At 36.9% G+C, this 25062-nt stretch overlaps 1 protein-coding gene across 5 annotated transcripts in view; it reads right to left on the bottom strand.

Moving 5' to 3' along the window:
* The window catches only part of Mctp1 (multiple C2 and transmembrane domain containing 1), a 592866-nt gene that overhangs the window by 154228 nt on the left and 413576 nt on the right, over positions 1–25062 (bottom strand). For all 5 annotated transcript variants that reach the window (XM_048424315.3, XM_087896744.1, XM_087896742.1 and 2 more), the window contains 6 exons: positions 21435–21528; positions 5833–5935; positions 4009–4111; positions 3574–3675; positions 3125–3199; positions 1178–1297 (listed from right to left, as the gene is read on the bottom strand). In XM_048424315.3, coding sequence (XP_048280272.2) covers positions 1178–1297; positions 3125–3199; positions 3574–3675; positions 4009–4111; positions 5833–5935; positions 21435–21528 — 597 coding nt within the window. The remainder of the gene's footprint in view (positions 1–1177; positions 1298–3124; positions 3200–3573; positions 3676–4008; positions 4112–5832; positions 5936–21434; positions 21529–25062) is intronic.

The raw sequence follows: 25062 nt of genomic DNA, 5'->3' as shown, positions 1-25062 counted from the left end.
TTTTGGTGACTATCATAATGCCGCTATGCTGATGAAAATCAGAATGCCCCACTATATCTATTATGTGAGAGTTATTAGACAAGCACAGAGAGAAGAACTACTTCTTAAGCAATGATGGTGGCAGTCACCTCCTTAAGAAGACAACCACGTATCTATGGGAAGCAGGCTGCTAACTAGTAAGTGACAACACAAAGGGATGGATACAGCCTTTGTTCGTGTGCTCAGACATTAGTGAAAATCCCAGACAAGGCCTGCGCAGAGTACAGAACTCCAAGGACTAAAACACATTCATTTGACCAGTAATATAAAAGTTGATTGGTACTCTAATTAAGGCCTTTCTGTAAACCCTCATAATAATGTCATATTTTGCAAAACTGACAACTTCAAGAAAGCGTAAGATGCTCATTTCCTAACAAACACAAAATAAAATAAAGACTTCCAGAAGATGAACTCCATAGAAACCTCAGGTAAAACATCGACCGAGCAGAAATAGTGTGAGTGTAGAGATCCTGGCTAGGTCCAGAGAAAGTGCCTTTTTAGATTTTTCTACCACTGCCAGTTGGTCTCAGTATCATTTCTTAAATGATCTGAGTAAAAGGGTAGAGGACGAACCTTGTGTGGAGAATATTTGGGTCGATTACATTCTCAGTTGTGACTTTTCAAAACTAGAAACCACAGAGTCAGAGTCATCTCTAAAATAGGTCACATCCTTTCTGCTCTACTCGTTTATTAAAGCTTACCAGCCAGCACTCTACCGCCAGTGACCTTCCTATCCTGGTAAAACACTTACAGGATGAATACAATCAAAGTGTGGATGGTCAAGGCCGTTGTCATTGTCTTTGTTTGTTTGTTTTCTCCACAGAGAAGTATTTTTTTGATTCTCCTATTTGGATCTGGAATTGTACAATATGCAAAATTTTACTTTTTAAGTGTCAGAGAAAATTATACTTTGACTAAGATGTCTTGCATTCCGGAAATCTGAGGAATATATTCTTGGATTCAGACCCTGAACAATCCATCAGGTTCCTGCCCACAGCAAATCTGTCCAGTCAAGTCTCAAAATAGGAGTTTTAAAATGACTTTATCAACATAACTGTTACTATAGCCACAGAGAGCTGGAGCTAAGATCGCTGAATCTGATGAATAACAATGGGGGAGCAGGACAGTGTGATCCTACCACAAATGCGGCAAGACTCCTTGGGGGTGAATCCCAGTCAAAGCAACCATTAACGTAGTATGCAGCGTTTACCAGCACCATGACACAGCGCTTCGTTCTGACGAAGTTTCTTAGAAGCAGCTGTAAGGAAAATGAAAACAATATTAGCGTTTACAAGACTGAAAACAATCAAGTATATTGTATGATTCTAATTTAGAATGGCCCCAGAGAAGCAATAGGTGACAAAGATATACCAAGTGGTTTGGCTCACGAGGTAAAGGAAAGGAAGCATTCATTAGTGGATAAAGAACTAGGTGGGATGAACTATTTTTTAAGCTAAATATATATTTAACAATAATGTTTTTATATAAGCTGGTATGTTTGTTCATAAAAAATCTGCTACTTATGAAACATGTACTCCTGTTAATTTGAACTTTCTTCTTTTAAAGATAGATTAAATATTTTAATTTCAAGATGCTTCAAAGTGAATTGGATACCTTGAAATGTTTTGATTCAGAGTTCTAATGAAAAGCCTGTCTAATGTAGCTTATTATAGAAGCACTGTAATTTCAAGGGCTTTTTCCACTTAGTAGGACTGTTCTGTCTACAACCATCCCTCACTACATATTAAATCCACTCCATATTTTCTCTTTATTTTCCTAGGATTTAAAACCTAGGAACGTTTTAGAGTATGTCACAAAATCTCTTATTAGAAAAAAATGTATTTAAATTTAAAACAAAAACTATATCACATCATCAACAACAAAAAGACATCTATGAACTAGATAATGGTTTAAAAAGTTATCTACAGAAATGGATAATTAAAGTAATCATAAGTCTGCAAGTTAACTCTAAATATAGTCCAATATCAATCTGGTATTTTAAAGAAACAGATATGTAAAATTACCTGAGTTCAAATGACAAAAGTACACATGTATAAAATTAATTCATGTGTGTGCAAGGCAGTTATAACACATTTTAAAACTGGAGTTTTGTTTAGTCAGAGAGCCCCCCTGTGTATTTCCCTTCTTGGTTCCTAGCACCTTTTTTTTAAAAAAAAAAAAACAAATTTTATTATTCTTATCTATAATTATAGAGAAATATAATATGGTTTTCTATTTAGATAAGTATTTCATTTGTAATGCATATTGTTTAAATGCCAAAAGTCTCATTTTGTGGTAAATTTACTAGATTAAAAATAAAAAAAATATTTTAAGGTTTCTCATGGCTCAGAAAATTATCAAACATTTTACAGTAAAAGTAAGCTCAGTGACTTTATAGTCATAATAAACACACTGTATTTTAGCTTTGTAAATTGTCATAAACATTTAAAAAGGGTAGGTAGCACTTTTTCTTAACTGGATATTAAAGTAAATTTTAAGTTATTATTGATAAATACCAAGCTTAGTTTAATGCAGCATCATAAAGAGAAGATCAGAATTCCTGGTTTTCTGTTATAGTAGAGAATGTCAGTGAGAATTCATTTTAACGGAGTGTTGTTAACATCTAATTAAAAGACCCCTCACTGAATTAGAGGGAGGTACTTCCTTCATTCACGGCACACCTGCATCATACCTGTGGGTGGTCTGTGCACAGATCTGAACCTCACTCGCACACTCCGTGACAATCAAAGTGTAGTTTACGGTCCAGATGACCCTCCTCCGCCTGCACAGCCACAGCCCCCTTCTCCTTCCTTACCACCCCCATTTCATCTCTTATTTTGGTTTTGCCTTTGCTTGATCTTTTTAAGAAAGGAAAAGAAAGGGAAAAAGCCGTTTTCAATATGTAGGTGATCAAAATTTGTAAGGACGTCCCCCCTCCAGACCTCCAAGGTTTATTTGAATTTACTCTGATATTTTACAGAATCAATCAGTTCTTCCCAGAGGGATCTTTCTTTCTTTCTTTTCTTTTCTTTTCTTTTCTTTTCTTTTCTTTTCTTTTCTTTTCTTTTCTTTTTTTTTTTTTTACCTGTTTGGAGAGCCTGTTTTCCTCTTCAATGTACTTCTGTTCTTTGGGTATTAATGTTCGTAAGCTGGCTTTCACCTATACATCAACACATGTGTGTGTTAGGGGTTCATATATTACAACTGTTCGCAAGTTTTGCATGCAGTTCAATTTGAAATAATTTCTAAAGTTTCAAAGTCTTGGCTGCTGTGCTCATAAAATATAAATGTATACAGTTGCATATGCATGCGCGTCCCTCTGCAGGCAGGCAGGCAGGCGGGCGGGCGGCAGCCAAGCACACGGCGGCGGCCCCACTGTAGCAGAAAGTGTGGGTGTGCCAGAAGCATATTCCCCAAGATACATCAAGGTTTAGAGAAAATGAGGAATGACAGAAATTCTCTACAAACCAGGAACAAAAGCTTTCACGAAACTGAACTCTTTAGCAGTACAAAAAAGCCAAAGTTAAGACTTACAGCATTAAAAATCACATCTATTTCAAGATAGATGACCCCCTTTGTTGGCCCTGTCAGCTGCTTGTTTTTCAAGACGTAGGCTTTCTGTTCACCATTTTGAATCTGCGGGAAAAGGACATGACAGCCGTCTGTCTCACGGTCTCCACTGAATACACTCCCCCAGTGACCTTTGACCCCCAGCTGCTGAAACTGACAGAGAACCCAAAACAACTGTGGCAATTCTGACAAGTACCTGTTCATTACCAGGATCAAGTCTGTCAAGAAAAATTAACTATCATGGGATTCAACATGGCCGTGCATTGAGTATGTTAAAATTTTTAGTGTTCTTATTACAGACCTTGGTTGAGAAATGACAGACACAGAGCTGAGGTTTTTTTTTTTTTTTTTCTTGAGCAAAAGCAACACGGAACAGTGCGTCAGGTGACTGAAACTTACAGACAGCAATGGTATAGCAACTCTGCCCAGAAAGTCGGCGCTCCGGTCACGGTCTTCATCATAGACTGTCACTTCCAGGACGGAATGGATGTCTTTAATGTTGCTGCGTAATAAACAAACCCGAAGAAAAAAGGCTCCATCAGTATGAAGCAAAGATAGACCAGACCGGTTTTGAAATCTTAGAACTAGCTGTTTTCTGTACTATTATTTTTACGTGTATTATTTGCACACAGATCTACATATACAGGGCAGGGTGGAAGTTGAAAGCTTCCCCTGCTACATCTAACAGGACAACAGCAAGGGTCGTAGCATGAGGAACTTTGAAGACTGCTGGAACTTTCAGTTTTTTTTTTAATGACATATCACTTTTGATCTGGATATGCAAAGAATAAATTACTGGACAAATCACTAAGTACTGCTGGCAATATTTAGGCTTTTCTGTCTCGTTATAACAATAAATCATACACTTGCATAACTCCTATGTAAGATATCACAGGTTTGCTATCAGTAGGAGCCACATGGACTTTTGAACTCTAATTGTTTTTACTATACTATGACCTGTCCATTTTTATAGTTCTTACTGTTGCACTTACTAAGTTAGGTTTGTAGCAAGCAGAGAAAACAGAATAGAGAAAAAGGTAGGACTACCCTTGGATTCAGAAAAAAAGTTATATCCCAATATTCTAGTAAGTGTAAAAGACAACACATGATAGTAAAAAACTGTGTGAATTCTGCATATTTTTGCTTCAAGAAAAATAAGTATCAATTGTTGACAGCTTTTATTTTTTGATCAAATTGTTTACCAAGAAAATAGGAATGAATAGAAAACTAAAAAAATATATATATTCATTACTGAAACACCATAACTGCACATGAAAAGAGGCTTTACCAGGGTACAATCAATTAATCGCTTTGATAATAATCAAACCTATTCATTCAATTATGTACTCTAGAGAAAACACTCTCCATGGCCCTCTCAGGAGCGCAAGCCTCCTGACTAGGCTTTCATCTCTTATAAAAATGTGGAATTCCTTAAAAATAAATTGGTCAGATAATTAAAGCTGATTAGTTACTGGCTCTTAAGCAGCGACATTATAAGGAATTAATGAGGAATTTAGCAGTTTTTTTATGTACAAGAAATAAAACCATGTTAGAAAACTGCTAAGTACTTCTGTCTGGAGAGTTTTGCTTTGTGCAGTCCGTTCTCTTCAGCCAATTTAAACTAAGGGACTTGTCCGCTCCTACAGTGCAGCGTGCACAGCCTCCACGGCGCACAGTGGAACAGATTTACAAATTTCTTAAAACAAAAGAAAATTAACTCAAAGGTTGTTTTGAGATTTAGGACAATGCTTAATTCCTTATTGTGTTAAAATGAAACAAACCCAGAAGAAGCATCTGCCAAGCCCGACTGGACTGTTTGCTGGTTTCAGTGGTGGGACAAACAGAGCTTTGTCTTCCTCGGTGTCCATGCAATTGGGAAAAATTTCAATAGAATATACAAAAGGAAGAAGCAGTATGCTTATTCAGTGGTGGGGAGCAAACCCTTAGGCCACATAAAAGCACAGTGGAAAAAAGAAGCCTATAGTGAAAACAAAGAAAAAGGACATACCCCCTTTTTTCCCAAGTTTCATTCTTGAGAAGGTTGGGAGGGGGTTTGGAAATTCATGGTTAGTAAAGGCAGAGCAAACGTGTTGCGCTGTGAACTGGAATCTGCAAATATGTGTGTGTGCGCACACACATGCACACACACACATACACACTTTCAGGGTAAATTATATTTTCACACCAGTTTTTAAATAAGCATAAAGTGATTAATATACTTACAATGTGAACACTTTGTTCCACTCAGGATTGAGGTTTTTGTAGACAGTGTGTGTTAGCAGTCTATCGTTGTTCAGTTCTACTACACAGAATGGATCACTTTTACCTGTGGGAGATATGCAAAGAACGTCTTTGTTTGTTTGTTTGTTTGTGTTTGTTTTTCAGTATATACAGCACCCACATTGATGGTATCATGATCATATCTGTTTTGATCACAAACTTCCCCCAAAAATTTTATAATAAACAACAAATAAAAAAACTTACAAATTAAAATAGCAAATCTCATAAAAACAGATGTAACAAGATATTAACAATTGTTACGCTTTACAGAGATTTAGAACCTGAGACCAACGTATATAGCTTGACTTCTGATCTGCTATAATTTTCAACACAGCTAATACTACAGTGTGATGGGAAAGTGCAGTGTGCCCACCCTCTCTCCATTCTAGGTTCTATTGTGAGCGTTTGAACAGTCAATCCCTTCAATCTTACAGCTACACTTTTCAGCTTAACTCACTCACTAGTAGCTCATCAGAGGGCCTTCCTAATATGTGACTTGAGAGAAATGGCTCTATTGCCAACGGACACCACTTTAAGTTGACTATGGCTGAGCTACTTTCCCCTGAGATATCTATGGGATTCATAAAAAAGTAAAGAAAACTGGAGCCTATGAGGCTGAATAAGTCTGTTATTTGGAATTTAACATCAACAGGCAACTGACAGGCTAAAGAGCGGCACTTCTGTTTTCCATTCTTTTGGAAATAAAGGGCCTGGACATTATCTCTCCATAGTGACTCTGCTCTGCTATACTCAAATCATCCATTTCATGTGTACATCCTGGGATGTCTCCGTTTTTTTTGTCTCATTTCATAAGAACTCACAAAGTCAAAGACTCTCTGAAAAGAGAATGGACGGTACTGGTGTATCATGTACTTCGTCTGATACCTTATACAAATGACAATGGAATCAATATTTAGACAAAGCTGTCCAGAGGTCATATCTTTTAAACTACAGTATTGATTTAGACTACATGAGAGGTTAATGTGCATATTATTAGCTTTAATTATAAAGAACAATTGTTTTAAATGCACTGTGAATTGCAGCTGCAGTAGTTTACACTTGTGTGAAACCTTAAGCATCATCTGAGATTTTCAATTAAATTTTAATGGGGAGGAATGATTAGCTATCAGTGGCAGAGAAGCTCTGTATATCCACACAGGAGTATATTTATTTGTCATAGGATAATTCTTAAGTGGGCAACACAAGCTTAACTCACCTTTAACTTATTAATTTTATATTGAAAGGATTTAGTATGCATGGGTTAATTCAGTAGTCTTATATAACCCAATGTAATTGCACAATTTAACATTATGGAAGTTTCCTCAGTCTGGGGTTTTGAGGATTCTTCTCAGCAATGACTAGAACCGGTCCTCTCTGATGTCTGGTGGCGAGTTGGCCATATGCTTTGCCCTACCTGCCAAGTTTATGGGTTGTGGTTCTTACCTTCACCACTCTCATTTCCAAGTCCTGTACACCACCAAAGTTGGTATTGAAAATATTTCGTTCATTAAAACACAGTGTAATCGGTTTCACTTGGGACTTTAATAACTTAATTTGCTTTCATAGAATTCTAATACCAGCAAACAAAGGCAGGCACAAACAGCTTTTGTAAAATATTTGTATGCAAACCTCTAAGCAAGATTTCCTCCAATACCAATACCACATCTTAATCAGAAGCTGGGTAAGGACATAAAAATGTTTCCTGTTTTTGAAAAGTCTTCATTGCTTTATCACAACCAGTATTGTAGATGATGGAGAAATAGCAACACACAAGACAGTTAAAATAATAGCAGCACACAAGACAGTTAAAATAACCCCTGTGCTCATGGATGTTTGGACCGAAGAAGAGGACTTCACTCTGGCATGTTCCAAGTGGTAAATATGACGGTGGAATTAAATGACGGGAAATGTGATGCAGAGTGCTTGTATGCACAGAATCTTCAAGAGATGAAGAACATGTCTTGCTGGAAGAAAAAAGAGGTGACAGAGTGAGCCGTAGTCTGCCCCAAGGAGCAGAACCCGCAAGGCCAGAGAAGCGGCTGCAGCTGTCTTACCAGCAATATTCATAAAGCCAGAAAGTATGAGGAAACAGATTGGGGATGGATGTACTAGATGACAGGGGAGAAGGAAAGCAGTGGGCCTTTGAAAATCACAGCTCTCTCTTGCAGGACAGAATGCTTTGGAGGAATTTGAGTTGAGGATTGATCTGATCTGATGGCTATCTGAAGAGTAAGTACTGACGGCAATGGAAACACGAGGGAGACCAGTGACAACCAGTCCAACAATCAGATGGTAAAAGGCAACTGGGTTCTGTGAACCTTTTAGAGTAGAGCATCATCATTGTACCAGAGCCAACACTGAACACTCAAATTGTGTCTGGCATTACTAGAAGCTGGAAAACGCTTAACTGAACTTAGCTCGGCCGCATTTTATGTGGGATTGTAACAAGCCTTATTTATAGTCCCTTTATCTCTGGAATCTGGCAAAGACAAGAGAAGAAAGTTTGTTTAAAAGACTACAGGCAACGGAGAGTGGGAAGAACAGTCTTTCCCAAGAAAGAGCACCAACTGGGTATCCAATACCCTGATCAGCCCTGAAGACAGACATCCAAGGGATACTACAGAGACTAAGCAAGTAGATTGTATTTAGGAATATATACATGTAATAACAATAATGAAAAAGAGGTCATGAATTTGAAAGAGAGATGATGGGTATATGGGAAGGTTTGGAGAAAGGAAAGGGAAAAGTGAAGCAATTATAATATAACCTCAAAAATAAAAGTAATAAAGGTAGATAAAAAGAAAGTTTATTGAATTTTTATTCATCTTTTTCTAAAAAGATACTTTTTGTAGTAAAAGAAATTGATGCAATGCTAAGTTTTTGACCACTATTAGTTTTTACTAACTTAGAAAGAGCCCTTCTGACACATAGGTCAAGGGCAATTACAAAGTACTATTAGCATTAGCAGCACAGGCCATATCAAGTTCCATAAGCTCCGAATCAAAGCATACACTCGATTCTACTTTTGAAGAAGCAGATGTAAGCAGTGTGCTTGCTTAGTGCCTTCAAGTTTGCTGCTTGAAAACACTGGCTTTTCCGTTCCTTAGTTTTTCAGGATTGATTGAATTTTTTTTCCACATAAGCAAGTAGAAACACTCAGAGAAACACTAGAGGTAAACCAAATCGGTAGTCACCTATGGATTCTTCACTCCTTTCACCTTTTTGTCATTCTATTTTGACTCTGTAATACTTTGTCTGCTTTCTGAGAGCGCCGGCGTGGTGGCCTCTGGGATGGAGTCCTGCCGCTCAGTAGGCACGCAGTGTTCTGCAAAGTGCACACTTTTCCTCAATGACAAGAAGTCGCAGTCAGTGGTGAAGTGCAGTTTTACTTCTTGTAACTTTTTACTAGCCAAAAATCTTACTGTATAGATTGCATAATCTATTTTATTTCTATTCTTTCCACTTTTGTTCTAAGCCCAAGGCAGACCTGTGGGGTACCAATAGTCTCTTTCTTAACTTTTGCTATTTTAGTGATAAAAAATACCTATCTCTGTCCTTAGAAATGCAACAAACTGAAGAATTTGGAATTAATGAAGGACAGAAATTGTAGTAGTGCTGCGTGGTAGATGTGGTGTTGATTGCTTTAACTGCAATGACAGCAGACAATCTTGCCTTCCTTGAGAACATAGCAATTTCTAATGTTGATAATTTTCTAAAGAGAAATGGGAAAGCCTTCTGAAGCATTTATCACTTATTGAGTGCCTGCTCAATTGACTGCTCACCCAGAATTATAAGTATGATTAAGACATAGTGAAGCTCTCAAGGCATGCACAATTTAGTAGACATGATAGAAGTGTAAATGCATAATTATTATTCAGGGTTGCAAGAACCGTAATAAAGGTGAGTGAAAAGTGTAGGGGGAGCAATGAGAAGGGCGCACATAACTTCATAATCCTGGGACAGGAACAGGAAAGGAAAGCAGAGTTTCCCCAGTGGAGTGGACCCTTGTGATCTATGATGATTGGACATCTGTGTCACCAGCTTTTGTAAAAGCGAAGAACCGTCACAAAAAGTAAACTTTTTAATAATTTGTAATCAGAAATATCTCATTTAAATTTATTCACGCACCTCTTTGATAATATCTCTATAACATAAAAACCTACCAATGAATAATACAACTTATAAAACAGACACTTTCAGCCAGTATGCTTGGATAGTTGTCTATAATCTAGCTAAATGCTAAAAGCCATTTCTTTTCCTATGGATTTTTAATAAGAAAAAGAATCTCCCAAGTGAATTAAAACGAGAGACTCCTTTACCCCTTATCATTAAGTGAAATTGGCAGCAGACTTCAAAGTCCTTATTCCACCACTTCATTCTTTTTTTAATAAATCCATTTTACAATAATAAAGAGATATCAGGATTGACTCCAGTAGGCATGTTTTCTGAGAATCTCCAACACTACATCATCCATGGCTTAATGGACTGAGTACACTGGCTACTTTTCACCCTTGCCCTCGCCCTCTGGGGTCACAACCTGGCATACTGCTAAAGAACTGTGGGAAAGTTTGCACAGCGCCCTGCCAACTGCTATCTATTTTGTGACAAGTTGTGATTTCAGTTTATTGAAACTAGTAGTTTGAGTATTAAAGTCACTGAGTGATACTGAAAGGTATTCTTGCTCCTGGAGCAGAGCATAAATCCTGATCCATCAGTGTGGGCTTTGTCCAGGGTCATTTTACTGCTGACAAGAGGCATGGTTTGCTAGATGTAGTGTGTCACGAAAAATGTGGGGGTGGGGAGGACCTAGTGACCACCTCTTTGTTGTCACGTCTTTGAAAACACAGAGGCTTTTGGTAGCGTGGAAAGCAATTCACACCCATGGGGAGAGACCTTTTATTTTGAACCTGTCTTGCATTTATTAAGCACTTTGGTTTAATTTCCTCAGTTGCCACACTTTGCAATGACTATATTTTAATCTTTAAAAAATATAATCAAGATTGCCATCTGTTCTTTCTGCAAACTTGAATTTCAATCATGACATATAACAATGTCATTGCTGAGTGAATTCCATAGGGTCACTAGAACAAAAAGCAACGTGTGTTGAGATTTCTTCCAATCTTTTCTTTTACCGGTGGAAATGGAGCTTTGATTGTACGCTTTCTCATCAACTGGCCTAACATATTTTAAACCTCAGATTGGTAGAATTGCATTAACTGACACTCTTTAGTAGGTCCCCACTGGGTTTTAGTCTCTAAGTTATGAAGCAGGCATGTTTCATTGTGGTAAGGAAATTGACACTTGAGTCATGCTGTCAATCTATTAGAACTAATACACTTTTCATTCCTACTGATAATTTTATAATGCTCCTTTGCCTATTCTGAAATAAAATAAAATGTAGAAACTTAACCATCATAAAAGAGGTATAAATAGAATTTTTTAACAATAAAACCATATCTAGAATTATTCAATAAATATTTATTGAATGTCTACTAGAACATATGACCAAGGAAGAAGAAGTTCTTTGTCATCTTAATTTAACTATATAAGGGACTGGGCAAGGGGGGTAAATATTGAATGTAAACAGCAGGATTACTATGTGCTGAAGAGTGACCCAGGCAATGGAAACAGAAAAACACAGACTATGGTGTTAGAAGAGGACACAGTTTAGAGGTTGAACTCAGTGGCTGTAGTGCAACTCTGAAATGAGGTTTGGGTGAAGAATTGGAAGAAGTGGAGAACAGCCAAGTGGATATGGGAGGAAAGCAGTCTGGAAAGTAGAAGTGGCTACAACCAGAGCTCAGTTCTCCGGCACAGTTAATACAAGATGTCAAAGAAGGACAATAACCATGAAGCACCTGAACGTCACCAGCCTTCAGGGTGCATGTATGTAAATGACAGCCATGCAAAGCTTGATTAAATTGTGTGTTTCAAGATGTAACCTAAACAGACATGATGGAAGACATAACACAATCTCCGTCATCTAAAGTTGCCTAATCCTTTGTAGCACATTTAACATTTTCAGCTCCAAGCTACCAAACACCAAAAGTAGTCCCCCAAATGGGTTTCAAATAAAATTTCCAAAAAATGACATGAACATTCAAGGGACAATATAACCTTTTTATCATTTGAGAATAATGGTTCTTTAGAAACATTTCTTAAATATTTTGCCATAGGAATTGTTCAAAATTATTGAAGATCTCAAAAGAGTTTACAGTATGACAGAATTATTTTAGAAATATAGAAAGAGACCATAAAAGGTTATTAATTCAATGTTAGTGACAATGATAAACCTATGTGATATAAACATGAGAGTGACTGAACATTGATATAGACTTTAGAAATGTGGATTGTGTACTTATGGAAGAATAGTGTAACACTAAGGAGCATATTAACATTATTATAGAAATAGCTTTGACATCATATGTCTCTGAAATCATATTGGGGATTTCAATAAATTCCTGAGCTACACACTGCAGACAAAACTAAGAGCATTGGACATCTACATTATGATGCTCTAACTTCTTTTTCTCTTCCTTGTAATCTAGAACTAGATACACAGGAATATCTTAAGACTTGGTGTAACCAGATGTATTACTGAGTTCTAAATTGAAGCATTTTATAGATTTCAGAAGTTGGAGTTTATAATCAGAGACAAAAACTGAAGCACAACAGCTAAGATGTGGGCACAGAGCACAGGAAGACTAGGGCTCTAGATGGGGAGAAAACTCACAGAAAGGTAGCAAGAGCACTGACAAGCTTACATTACACAGAAAAACATTCATTCCAGTTTATTTTGATATAACATTATATTCACAACATTTATTTTATAAGCATAGATTCAAAAATATTATTTTATCTATAATAAGCATAAAATACATGAAACTCTGTGTGGCAACCTTCCTACATAGTTCAGAACCTCTAGTACTTAGACTCTCCTGCAGAAAAACATTTTAGACTAGCTTCCAAAAGTAAATTAATTAGTGAGAGAGACCTTTATAATGAAGGAAACCATTCTGACTTAAAAAATTTAATATAGTATTAGGAGTTTAAAGAAAATCTCAATCAAGAGAAACACAAACAGAAATCACTGTCAAGTTTCTGCCATTAGATTGATAGTTTCCATTTTTTCTACTTAATATCTCATTCAGGGTTTTGTTCATCTTGTTACTACTACCTCAGAATCTGATAGTTTTTGAAAGATACCTTAAGGAAAACTTCCAGAACTCATTCAGGTAACCAGGGGTCATTCTGACTTGGCCTCAATAGCTCCAATTATAGGGATTTTTTTCTCACTGGAATTTCTGATTCATTTTAAAATTGTAATTTTTAGAAAATGTTTATTTATATTAAGAATAAAATTATATATCTGGGCTCGAGAGATGGCTCAGAGGTTAAAAACACTTGGCTGTTCTTCCAAGATTCTAAATTCAATCCCCAGCATCCACATGGTGGTCCACAACCATCCATAGTGAAATCTGGTGCCTTCTTCTGACCTGCAGGCAGAACACTGCATACATAATAAACAAATAAATCTTTTTAAAAAACAAAAATTAATATATCTATCAGTCTTATTTAATTTTCCTTCTGTAGAAATTTTAAAATCTAATTAAAATGGTATAAAACAAGGGTACAGCCTCTGTCAGGCCATATGTGCTAAAAAAGCACAGCCTGACCTGTGTGGAACAGCGGAGACGGCAGCTGGCTGACTGAGCACAAGTTCTACACATTGCAGGCTCTCTCCCTGTACTACACTGAGGCCTTGAAGCCCAGAATAATATTTCCAGAGTCTCTTAGGGAGAGTCTTAGGTAGGTGTGTGTGTGTGTGTGTGATTTATGTTGTGTGAATCAGGTGTAGATGCCTCCGTTTGCTACCAGAATTTGGCTCACTATGAGCATGTCGAGTTCATGTTGATGTTGAAGACAGCTGTCAAAGTTATCAGTTTCTTATGTTGCTAGTGTGGTAGGAGAAACCGCTTCTTACTCTTCCATAGACATTAATGTCAGTCTCTGCAGAGTGAGAACAGTCTGTTCTTAGTCCCTTCCTCCAACGAAGATTCTATAACTCACTTAATGCTCTAAATTAAATCACTTTCTGATTAAATGGTGTTTATATATTATAAATTCCTATTTTATTTTTATGGGTCTCCTGCATGTGGGAATGTGTTTTCCTCAGTGTCTGTGTTTCTTGTGCCGTTTCTTTGTCATTGTTCTTCTTTTCTGGTTGTTTTGCCCTACTTAGGTTTGTTTGTATTTTAGCTATTATATCACTATTATTACTACTATTATTATTGGTGCCTGGAGAAAGAGAGAGGGAGAAGTTAAAGAAAGGGAACCATAATAAGAATATATTGTATGAAAAAAATAAGTTTTATATAAAAAATCAATTTGCTAGAGGAACGAAGTCTCTTTGTACATGAATCTTGGCCACCACTTTCCTTGCCAGCTCCTATCTATCCCTTCCCTGGGATAGAGCTTCAAACTGTACAACAATGAGACACAGCCCTTTGGTGTCTCCCTTTTGTAGTATAGTGAACAAGTCGTCTTAAAATAAGGATCTAGATCTATGTGACTGCTTTTCTGTTTATGTGTGTGCGTGTGTGTATGTACCTGTGTGTGTGTGTGTGTGTGTGTGTGTGTGTGTGTGTGTGTGTGTGTGAATCTGTGTATGGGGGCGGGTGTTGGAGTATGTGGGTGGGTTGTTTGGGGATGGGTGTGAGTCTGGGGCAGTGGGTGGGGTATAAGTGTGTGTGTGTGTGGGCGTGTGAGAGAGAGACTGTGTATATGTGTGGGTATGTGAGTGTTTGAGGGTGTGTGTGTGTTTGTGTGTGTTAGCTAATCTTTCAGTCTTTCTACTCTTCAGTTTTCTAAATTATAAAAAACTGGGATAACAATAGTTTTTAATCATGTTATTGTGAGGTTCATTCTGATAATCCTTGTGTCAAATCCAAAGTCATATCTTACATAACAGAGGCTCAAAATGGTTAGTTATTATTGTTATTAGTGTCATTATCTTGAATCTATCTTCAGTTGACATCATTATAAATCCCAAGATTAAAGCATATTTCAGTTGAGACGCATTCCAATTAGTCTATCAATGTTCTTGACGAATAACTTGGGTAATAAGGTCTAACTCTCAACATTTGCCTTTCATCGGTGACAACAAGGCTAATGTATGTATACTTCACTTTCATAGCGCTTAAACTCATCCCTAAGCATAAAGGATTTTCTATATTTTCTACCATTAAAGCAAAACATCCCTTTTTAACCAATGTAAGGCCTTAGATTTATATTTTTGATGTTTATTTTCCTGAATAAACTCTATTACCTCAGTCTGTAAACACATACACATACAGAGAGAGACATATAAAATATCTGTTATTTTTGAATACATATTTTAGTATCATATAAATGAATCAACTTATCTTCCTGGAACATTTGATAAGCAAGCAGTCAATTATGTTGTCAAAGCTATTGGTAAATCAACAGTGTGGACTGACAGACAGAGCATGGATCCCTTATTAGGTGTCCCATTGACATCGATCCTTAAATCACTCTTGGGCTTGACTGCTCAGTGGTTTAGGATTCTACCTAGAGGATCCTACAGCCCACATAGTTTTATAGTAAATGGTTCTCTCTTCCACCTCAGAAACCTACATAAAATCAGATCTTCTTGGCAGCATTTCTTAGATCCATTGTTCTAAGAAGTGACCATCTTATTTATACAACTGTATCTTAGTTTAACAAAATATAGTTTCTTTAAAATGATTACAGCACCTTAAATACCTTCAGCACAGAGGGAATCCTGAGGCTGGTTTATAGCCACAGCAGCAGCTCTCTAGTCCTTTACTTAAGGGATCATTTTGTCATTTTGTAATCTTGGATCAACAGAACCTGTTAATTATTTTATAGTATTTCTCTTCCCTTGTTTCCTATTGATGGAGGGCACATTGTCAGCCTATAGTCCTTCACCTCTAGAGCATATCAAACCCAATTATTTGTCTCGTTGTCATCCTACCTATTCTTCCAGAGCAGAATCTTCCAATCATGTGACCTGCATAGGAATCACACACTGTAATTCTACTTGAAACACTGGTTCAGACTCAAACGAGACCAGCATTTGTGCTAAATTATGACTTTCATTTGTGTTTTAATATATGTTTGATAAGAATGGCTTGGTTTTAAAAGAGAGTACCTTTGGACTTCTGCAATCATGATATGATTTTCCAATGCCATTACTAAAAGGAGGAAAGTTTCCTCCCTAGGTCAGACACTGTGATGTGACAAAGGAGAAGCTGTTGCTGCTGCGGGATGCTTCTTATTGCTTGGTCTCATTCTCAGCAAAGATTTGAAGAACATCAATGCCTTTATCATGTGTGAATTTGTAGTAAGAATGTTTTCTAAACAAGATATATTATCAAGACAAAAATGCCAAGCTTTGATATTTTATGAATTGGATAAAATGTTTTATCAAAGTATATTGCTAAAAAAATCTTCTGTAGTATACTAGAAAGCAAATGGGGATATTGACTTATACCATGGAAATAAAACACACTCTGGGAAAAGTTTAATTTTTGATAATATTTATTTTTTGTTTTAAAAAGTATAATCTTAAGATAGTAAATATTGGGAGTTCCTTAATGTAGCTTCTTTGGCTGTAATTATTTCACTCCAGTCTAGTCTAAATTATTTTATCCAGTCCATTCAGTGGAACGATGCCCGTTTTAAAGGTTGCATATTTTCTCTTCTGCCGTCATAGATTTTAACTAGTGATCATAAAATGTAAGCCTATGCGTGTTGGATACTCTCAGCATTATTACATATATTAATGGCAACTACAAGTACACACTGCACTTCAGACTGCTACCACCCCATAGAAGAAAACTTCACCATGCCTTTCAAGAAGACAACAAGATTTTGAAAAGCATTTGATGCAGCGACTACATACATTTTGTACAACGTGCTAAAGAACCCACAAATTATTTTGTGTAGACAGTACAGTATTTAATGACCATCTATATGGAACATAGATATAAATATAGATGCTTGCTGCTATTTCTCTGACTTCCTGTGATGCTTTCCGGGAACTGATTGCTTTCTTCTCTACAACCGCCTTTTCATTTTCTTTCTTTTTTTGAATAGACCCATAATGTTCAGGGGAAATATCAAGAATAATAAATCCCAATCTCTGTATAAAATATACCTTCATGACATGACACACTCAAGCTGGAAATCACAGGAACCAATAAAAAATGCAGGCAACCTACTGATAATGAGGTCAGAAATACAAATAAATTTACTTTTAATGAAGACTGGAAGCACAGTAATCAAAGTGTTAAAATTCATTTCATGCATATCTTATTTGCTTCTTAGCTGATATTTACCACGCAATTCTGTGAGAAAGTAGAGGCCTAAGATGCTCCAGATAAATGGCTCAATTAATTGTACAGAGGTAGACCTCTTTGAGCCAAGCCAGAGCTGTGAGCTCTTTATTAAAAGCACTATTCTGTAGCCCCTAACCTTGTTCCTTGACTCCTCTCTGGTTTCCAATTTAAACAAGTCCCCATGTGGCCTGCTCTAAAGGGCTTTGTCTCCCTGTCATTGTTACGAGCGCTGAGGCATCCTGGAAGTGTGAAATCAGACCTCATGAGTTGAACGGTTCCCCAGGGAACGCAGGACTGCGCAGAAGGTCAAAGTCATGGGCCGGACCGTCTAAAAGTGTCTGATCGCCGGTGTGTGACACAGCAAGTTGGGGGTGGGGGCTAGACTGAAGAGGACTGAAATTGAACACATCTTAATTAAAGCCCATAGACAGCAAAACAAAATGTTTTCTAGGCAGCCTGTCAAATGGGGCTTAAATTTAGCTCCGCTAATGAATCTGAGCCGCTCACTGTTATTTTGTAAGATAATAAGATTCTCATCACAGAAGCTGATAAAAAAAAGCAAAACAAAACAAAACTGTCTTTTTCTGCTGTTTTGTTACTTAAATATTTTTAAACAATGACGACAGTTTTCCAAAAGGACAACATGGAAAAAGTGTATGCAAATAAAGGGGGCACCAAACATTTCTCTTTAATAACCAGTGGCCTTCTAGACTACCAGGTTGACATGCTTTATTCATAACTTACTTTGGGGGAAAATAGACATTTTGTGGGACAATTTCACTGACTATTAACCATAAACCCCCTTTCTCTTCTCCCCTTCTCTTCCTATAGGACATGGGACATTCATTTGCAAAGCCAGTTCACCTGGGATAGGACCTCTTAACACGGGACAAGGCAGCACATCTTTGGAAGGTCTAGCTGCTCTTCCCTGTTTTTCCCTGTTCAGCGTTTCTGAGAGGCTGGTCTCCCTGGACAGGGTAGGACCTCCTTCTCATGGGGAAAGCAACAAAGAAACAAAAAACTCCACCGCCCTGGGGAAAAGAGAATGAGGGACTGAGGATGACTCAAAAACCGGAGGAAAGTGGGAGGGGGGCCCTAGGAGGAGAGAACACTCTTCTTTCTTGAAAGAACCCATCTCCCAGGTTTAAATACTCTGCTGAGAAAGTCTCACTCAATACAGAAGACTTGAAATGTTCTGTTACACGCCGAAATTAGGCCCTACTTAAGGACAAAGAATAGTCAGGAGCAAGAAAAAGACAAAACCTGAACTATTTCACCCCTCCCCCACTCACACACATATACTCTCTGGTTGGCTTTTCTGATCTCACAATCTGTCCAGTTTTTAGGGAGCATGTGATTTCAAGTTGGAAAGAATTTCCGCCAGTGAACAGGACCAGAGCCTCTAGCCTTTGCTTTGACTGTCCAGGGAAGCAGTAACCTCTCACTGGGTAGCAAAGGGGAGTAAGCGGTACTTAAAAGTATTTTTTACTTACTCAAACTTTTTCACGTAGAAGAATTTAGTGCACCAAGGCTTCAAACCGCAGCGCCACTTTCTCAGGCTGTGAAAGGCTGTCCACAATTTGCCTGAAATTTCAATCCACTCTTGTGCTCTGCTCAATGTGTGCATATGTGTGGGAGTTGTAAATTGAAGCCTTAACCACCAGAGTTAATCTCTTTTAAAAATCTGTATTAACCTTAATGATTTGAAGAGCACTGTCCAATACTGGGCTATTGAGACTGAAGAAAAAACCACCCTTGACTATCAATAGTTTATTAGGGGCTTAACTGAAGTGACCTACTGTAGTAGTGTTCAGCTGAACGAGGCTACAGGCTTTGTGTGGAAAGGAAAAGAATTGAGGGTTTCATTAAAAAGTAATTTGTGCTTTACACTCACTCATTCAAAGAGAGTCTCAATTGCTCTTTATTCACACAGAGTTAATACAGTATTACAGTGTTTCTCAATGAATGTGTTGTAACAAAAGAAAAATTTTACATTTTGAAAGGAAAAAATTCTTTGTAACTGCAGTAAGATTGATGGCGACTTAAAGATTTTTTCTCCTGAGCTCATTAATGTTGGAATATTAATTAAAAATTGTGTTTAAGTGACTTATGTTATAATGATCAAAAACATCTTAAAATATATGAAAGTTGGTCAGGTATTAGTTTTTCTTGTTAGAGTTCTGTAGAAAAGAAGTTATTCTGAAGCCAAATATCATCTAACTAGAGCTTCATTTGTCCCAGGCCAGAAAGTATGTCTGACTTAGCAATGAGAAAGTTAGTCATGATTTTAAAATTGCCTTTCCCAAGCCACAAACTTCTAGATGAGTGATTCTCAATCTGTGGGTCGCTACTTTTTTGGTAGTCTTCTATCTCCAAAAATATTCACATTACAATTCATAACAGTGCAAAATTATACTTATGAAGTAGCAACAAGAATAATGCTATGCTATGATTGGGATCACCATAGCAATGTAACTGTGCATTAAAGGGTCTCCACATTAGGAAAGTTGGGAACCGCAGCCCAGACACTTGCTCAGCTGAAGACTTGAAGACGGAATGACCCACTCAGCCCCTCGTCTTTTTACTTTTGCTTCACTTTACGCAGAGGTTCACTGTCATTAACCATTAAGATAGATGCCAACTTTTCAAAGTTCTATTTGAAACAGCTTATTTGTGACCTAAATTGTTTATATTTTCATTAGTAATATTACTTTTAAAATGAATAGTATATTTAGACATTTATGACTTAAACACATGGCCTGTAATTTTTGCCACCATCACAAATGTCATAAAAACCACAGAAGGCCCAAGGGTGAACAAGGTCAAAGACAGAATTATCCACTTGGCCCTGAATAGTTCAACATCTCTCTTGTTCAGTCCCGAGCCCATTAGATTATAAGGTCAGCATGGCATGAGGAATCATTAGATTTATATCCATAAAACTGAAGGGAAAAATTGAGATTCAGTTATTCAGGATTCCCCAAATTAATGTTCACTTTATCAAATAAAAATTATATCTCATTGAATCTCCACCAGAAAGGCTATTGTTATTCACACTGATTTACATAGAGCCATTAAGAAAGAAATATCTCTATTTTTTCCAACTTTGAAAGAACATGTACTTTAACTTCCATAGTGGCACACAGGCCAAGTAGGTTAACCTTGTTTGCATATTCATGAAGTTTTAAAGTCGATGACAGCTTCTTGCCAAGAGGAGACAAACTTATACAACTGCATTCAGCCTGAATACTGGCAGGTAGCTAAGCGTTTGAAATAACAGGTATGTGAATTTTTCTGTAAGAAATTATTGTGCACAGATTGATTCACTGATAACTATACAAGAACCAAGTCCTTAAGAAAGAAAATGCATAAACTCACCATTCACAGGTTTTTTTTAATCACCAAATGCTAAGCAAGCTCACCCTCAAAGATTACAGCTACCCCTAACCCCACTATTCTCAAGTATTCACATATACTTTTAAAATGCAAATGTCCTCAGTTACAAATGAGTTGAAAATTATCTTTTAAAAGAAATTATAAATCCCTAACATTTTTGTATCTGTCACATATTATACTCACTTGCTAATATACAAATAAGAAAATTTTAAATATTGCTATTTTGGAGCAAACATCTGCTATTTGATTTAGAAGAGAATTATCTTTTAATCTATTTTCAGTTCTGCTGCATGAATTAAAGAACACAGTGATTTGCTGACCACTGAACGATAAGAAAAGGATAGGATTTTATTCAAGTAAGTCTGCAACTTTATCAGAACAATATTGTTTAACATTTATAATAATATGTTTATTTCCACAAATAATAAGACAATTTTTCCAGCACAGTGATTTCCAGGAAACTGGCAACTCAGCCTTAGCATGCCAACCAATTTTAAATAGACAATTCAACATGTGGGTATGAACATTCTTCAGATCTCTATGGAACTGAGTGACAAATAAATGGTCATGACTCCAAACAAAATAATTAAATAACTCTGTAGCTTGATGATATAAACACCATCATCTCATTTTTAATATGTTGAATAAACAGCAATACTAAAACTATGGACTCATTTGCTGTGTTTACATTCCTATGTTCTGGGTGAAAAGTAATGTTATACCTAGTACATATGTACATAATAGGGGAATTGCACCAGCTCCTACCTGTGACATCAGCAGCCATCAAACCTTCAGCTCTGATGACTTTCACCTGGAGAAATCCCACGTCTTTTATGTTGTTAAATATCCTCAGTGGGCTCTGGAAAACCCAAACATGGGCATTAGGAAAAGAAACCTAAGGAAGCCTCAAAAATATGCTTAGAAAACACTAAATTTTCTCAGAATACTTTCTTAGGGGGGTCAAAGGGTCATTTGTGCTTTTCCAATACAAATTATACTTTCTATATCAGGAGTAAATAGAAAGGCATGTGCGCGTGAGCACATCCACACACACGTACACACATTATGTAACTACTAATATGAGATTTTCTGGCGTAAAAATAACACAGTTACTGATGATAAGTAACACTCAGTAGATGGTGAGCAATGGGCTACAAAGCAGCTGTCTCCATGGCTTCTCTCAGTGTCTTCTACTAAAGGACCTCACAAATATTTCATTTGTAAATATGATAGTTTGAGGATGATAATGAATAATATTAACTCCTGCGTGACTGCTTACATAACACTCCTCAGGCAGGGAGTGTTGAGAAAGTCAACACTAACAAATTATTTTTCTACCATTTTATTCTTAGTGCTTAGATAAGGTGTACATTATCAAAAGACTTTGCTAATAGTTCATTCAAAGACTTACATAATTTTATAAAAACTTCAAGGGACACAATCTTCAAAAGCAAATTAGATTGATAAAATAAATTCAAAGGCGGGTGAGAAACTGTCTTAAGTTTATATTTGTATTTGCTATAATGTATAGAATTGTGGAGTTTGATGATAATAATAAAAATAAAATAAAAACTTGACTGTGATGCCTTACTAAGCATAGTTCTTGAAACAACTCAAGGAGGAAGGCCAACACAATTAATGGCCAGTGCTTCTATTGAAATCAAAGACACTTAATTTCTTACTATCTTTAAAATGTTTCATGACAAGGTAGCTTAATATACTTTCTCATAAAATATTATCTATCAAAAGTTGCTAAAATAAAAGCAGGCCCATTAGTGTATTACTAGTTGAGGGTACACACAAGCCAGACCTTCTACAATGCGAACTTTATCAGTCCTGATAGCTAGTCACTATTTACACTGAAGCTATGACCTTGGCACAGTGAAAAGAAATACAGATAAATGTGTAATCTCATAGCATGACTTTGTAAAAACAGTGTTCGGTACAGAAGATTAGTTCTTAATCTCTAGACACAAACAACTATTTATCACCAAAAATTTAATTGGAAGGCTCATTTGACTGGATTTAGTAAAAATGCACTTGTCTCTTTTTAAATTCCTACAAATCAAAGGTTTATCAATAGAGCAGGGCTGTGGTTCTGAGACTTCGGGGGCACAGCTTCCTACAGCACTGTTGAAGTTGGGGAGGGGCTCATTTCAGCGCTCACTCAATGTATCAAACAGCTAGGAATTCCTCCCAGTGATGAGGAGTGGTTTCATCAAAAGGCTCCAGTACTTATTTTTTTCATGAGCAATTTAAAACAGCTTCATGGTGACCGAAGCAATATTAGGAGTCAGAATCATTCGCTCTGGGAAGCCGCCTGAGCAGCCATGTTCACACTGTCTTTGGGACTTCAGTTCCGGGACTCTGCTCTGCTTCTGCAGGGGTGATAATAGTTTGAAGGTTTCATTCTCCAAGTCACCTGACATTTGACAGTTTATTGCAAATTTCTACTGTTTAGGCCAGTGACATGCAGATTATAATAAGAACTCAAAGAAAAAGCAAATAAATACCCGTCTAAAACTGTAATTTTATGAAAAGCTTTATCAAGGGATGTTCCTGTGTTTTTATTTATGGTTATTTTAGAAGGCCTCAAAACCTGGATGGCTTTTGAAGCCAGACATTTCCATAGCAGAGGAATCCATGATTCGCTGTGAATCCTTTCAGCCCTCAATAGATGGGAAGAGATTGAAATGCTCTGGAGAGGAGGCCTCTTTATTTTTTTAATGAAAGGCTGTATAATATATTTTCTCTATGGCTGCAGCAGCTGTCAGAGGGAGCATCGTGGTTCAGCTCTATTACTGGAGAGGCAATACCCCATCCTATGGTACAGAGATGCTCGGAGGGGCCAGAGCTGATTGACAGCTTGTCACCATGACGTCTTATTCCATCTCTGTTATGGAGAAAATTAATGTCACACCACCCGCCTTATGACTTGCTGTCATCTTAGAACTGCTCACCTTTTATCAATGCTCTAAATAACATTTCAAGCCCATCGTCTCACGGTGGACAATCCGGTCAAGGGACATTAAATCAGATGACTGTGAAATGTCATAATAAAAATGGAATGCTAACAACTTCTTCTCTAAACTAGCTCCTCTGGTTTTTAAACTGTGACAAGGAGGAGCAGGGGTTCAGCAAACCCATTCTGAAAAGGTCAAATAGCAGCTCTTGGACTACTACCCATTACTACCCGTCCCTACTGACCTTCCCTCTGTCTCCCCCCAAGAAGAAAAGAACAGGGAAATGAAATTAGCCACCTTTTCAGAATGTGGTGATCAAACAGTGGCTCACTCTGGAATGTCTGTTTAATTTGTGGGGTTTCAGTGTGGAGCAACGAAAATTCTCTAGGGCTGTTTCATATCAGACTTAGGCAATTCATTACTTTTCCTACCCTGACCAGCACCAAACCTAAACCAAATCAAATTCTTAAATTTAACTTCCACTTTAAACACGCACACATACACTCACACTCACATACTATATGTGCATTTTTAAAGGAAAACACAGTAATAATATGATGACCAGTGATCTCCTTTACATGTTTCATCAAAACAAGTTGCATATTAGACATTACAGAAAATTCATTTACTTCATAATACACAAAGTATAAAATACATTAAGGCCTCCAAGACATTGCTCTTTGTCCTTCTACTGTTGTGAGGTAACACAAATATAGCATAGACCCTGTTCTGCATTAACACTTCTCAGCGAGTGTGTCTCGAGACAGAGAATGAGAGCAGTGCCTGAAATTTGGGGTTACAGAAAAGCACATTTCAACATGATTCACCTTTCAATGCATTGAGCAGAATACAGCCCGAGAAGCAGCTGAGATGCCAAACAACATTTTACAATTTAATTGAAATAGCTGGTATTTTGGAAAAGATGGAAAACAAAATATTCATATTCTAAATGGAACTAGCTGACTAAAGAAACTCTATTCAACAGCAGTCAAAAAATTCAATCAATAATAGCTGGATTACTTCCAATTACGTAGACAGTAATCTTCACACATAGGATAATATTAAAATAGTGATCTGGTAACTACAGAATGTTAATGCCCAGATGAATTTTCATGTTAATATAACAATTAATTCCTTTCTGGTAGTTTTAATGCAGAAAGCTCATTTCCAGTAACTAGAGAATATAATTTTAGTGAAGTAGCAAAATGTGAAATAATTTTCATAATTGTAATTATATATTAGAAGATACTACACAATAACTTAGGCTCTTGGGTGGTTTTAAAATATACTCTATTTAGCCTTGCTAAGTCACCTCTATTAAACTGTTTATGATAATACTATTGGTGGATGAGTTGTACAAGCATTAGCAGACAGCTGATTCAGTGGAGATAGTGAGACTAAATTTGCTGAGGCGCACATTCTGGGAATCT

The sequence above is a fragment of the Myodes glareolus genome, chromosome 15 (assembly GCF_982192425.1).
Source record: "Myodes glareolus chromosome 15, mMyoGla1.1, whole genome shotgun sequence".
Classification (NCBI taxonomy): domain Eukaryota; kingdom Metazoa; phylum Chordata; class Mammalia; order Rodentia; family Cricetidae; genus Myodes; species Myodes glareolus.
This window is presented reverse-complemented; position numbering and strand designations above follow the sequence as displayed.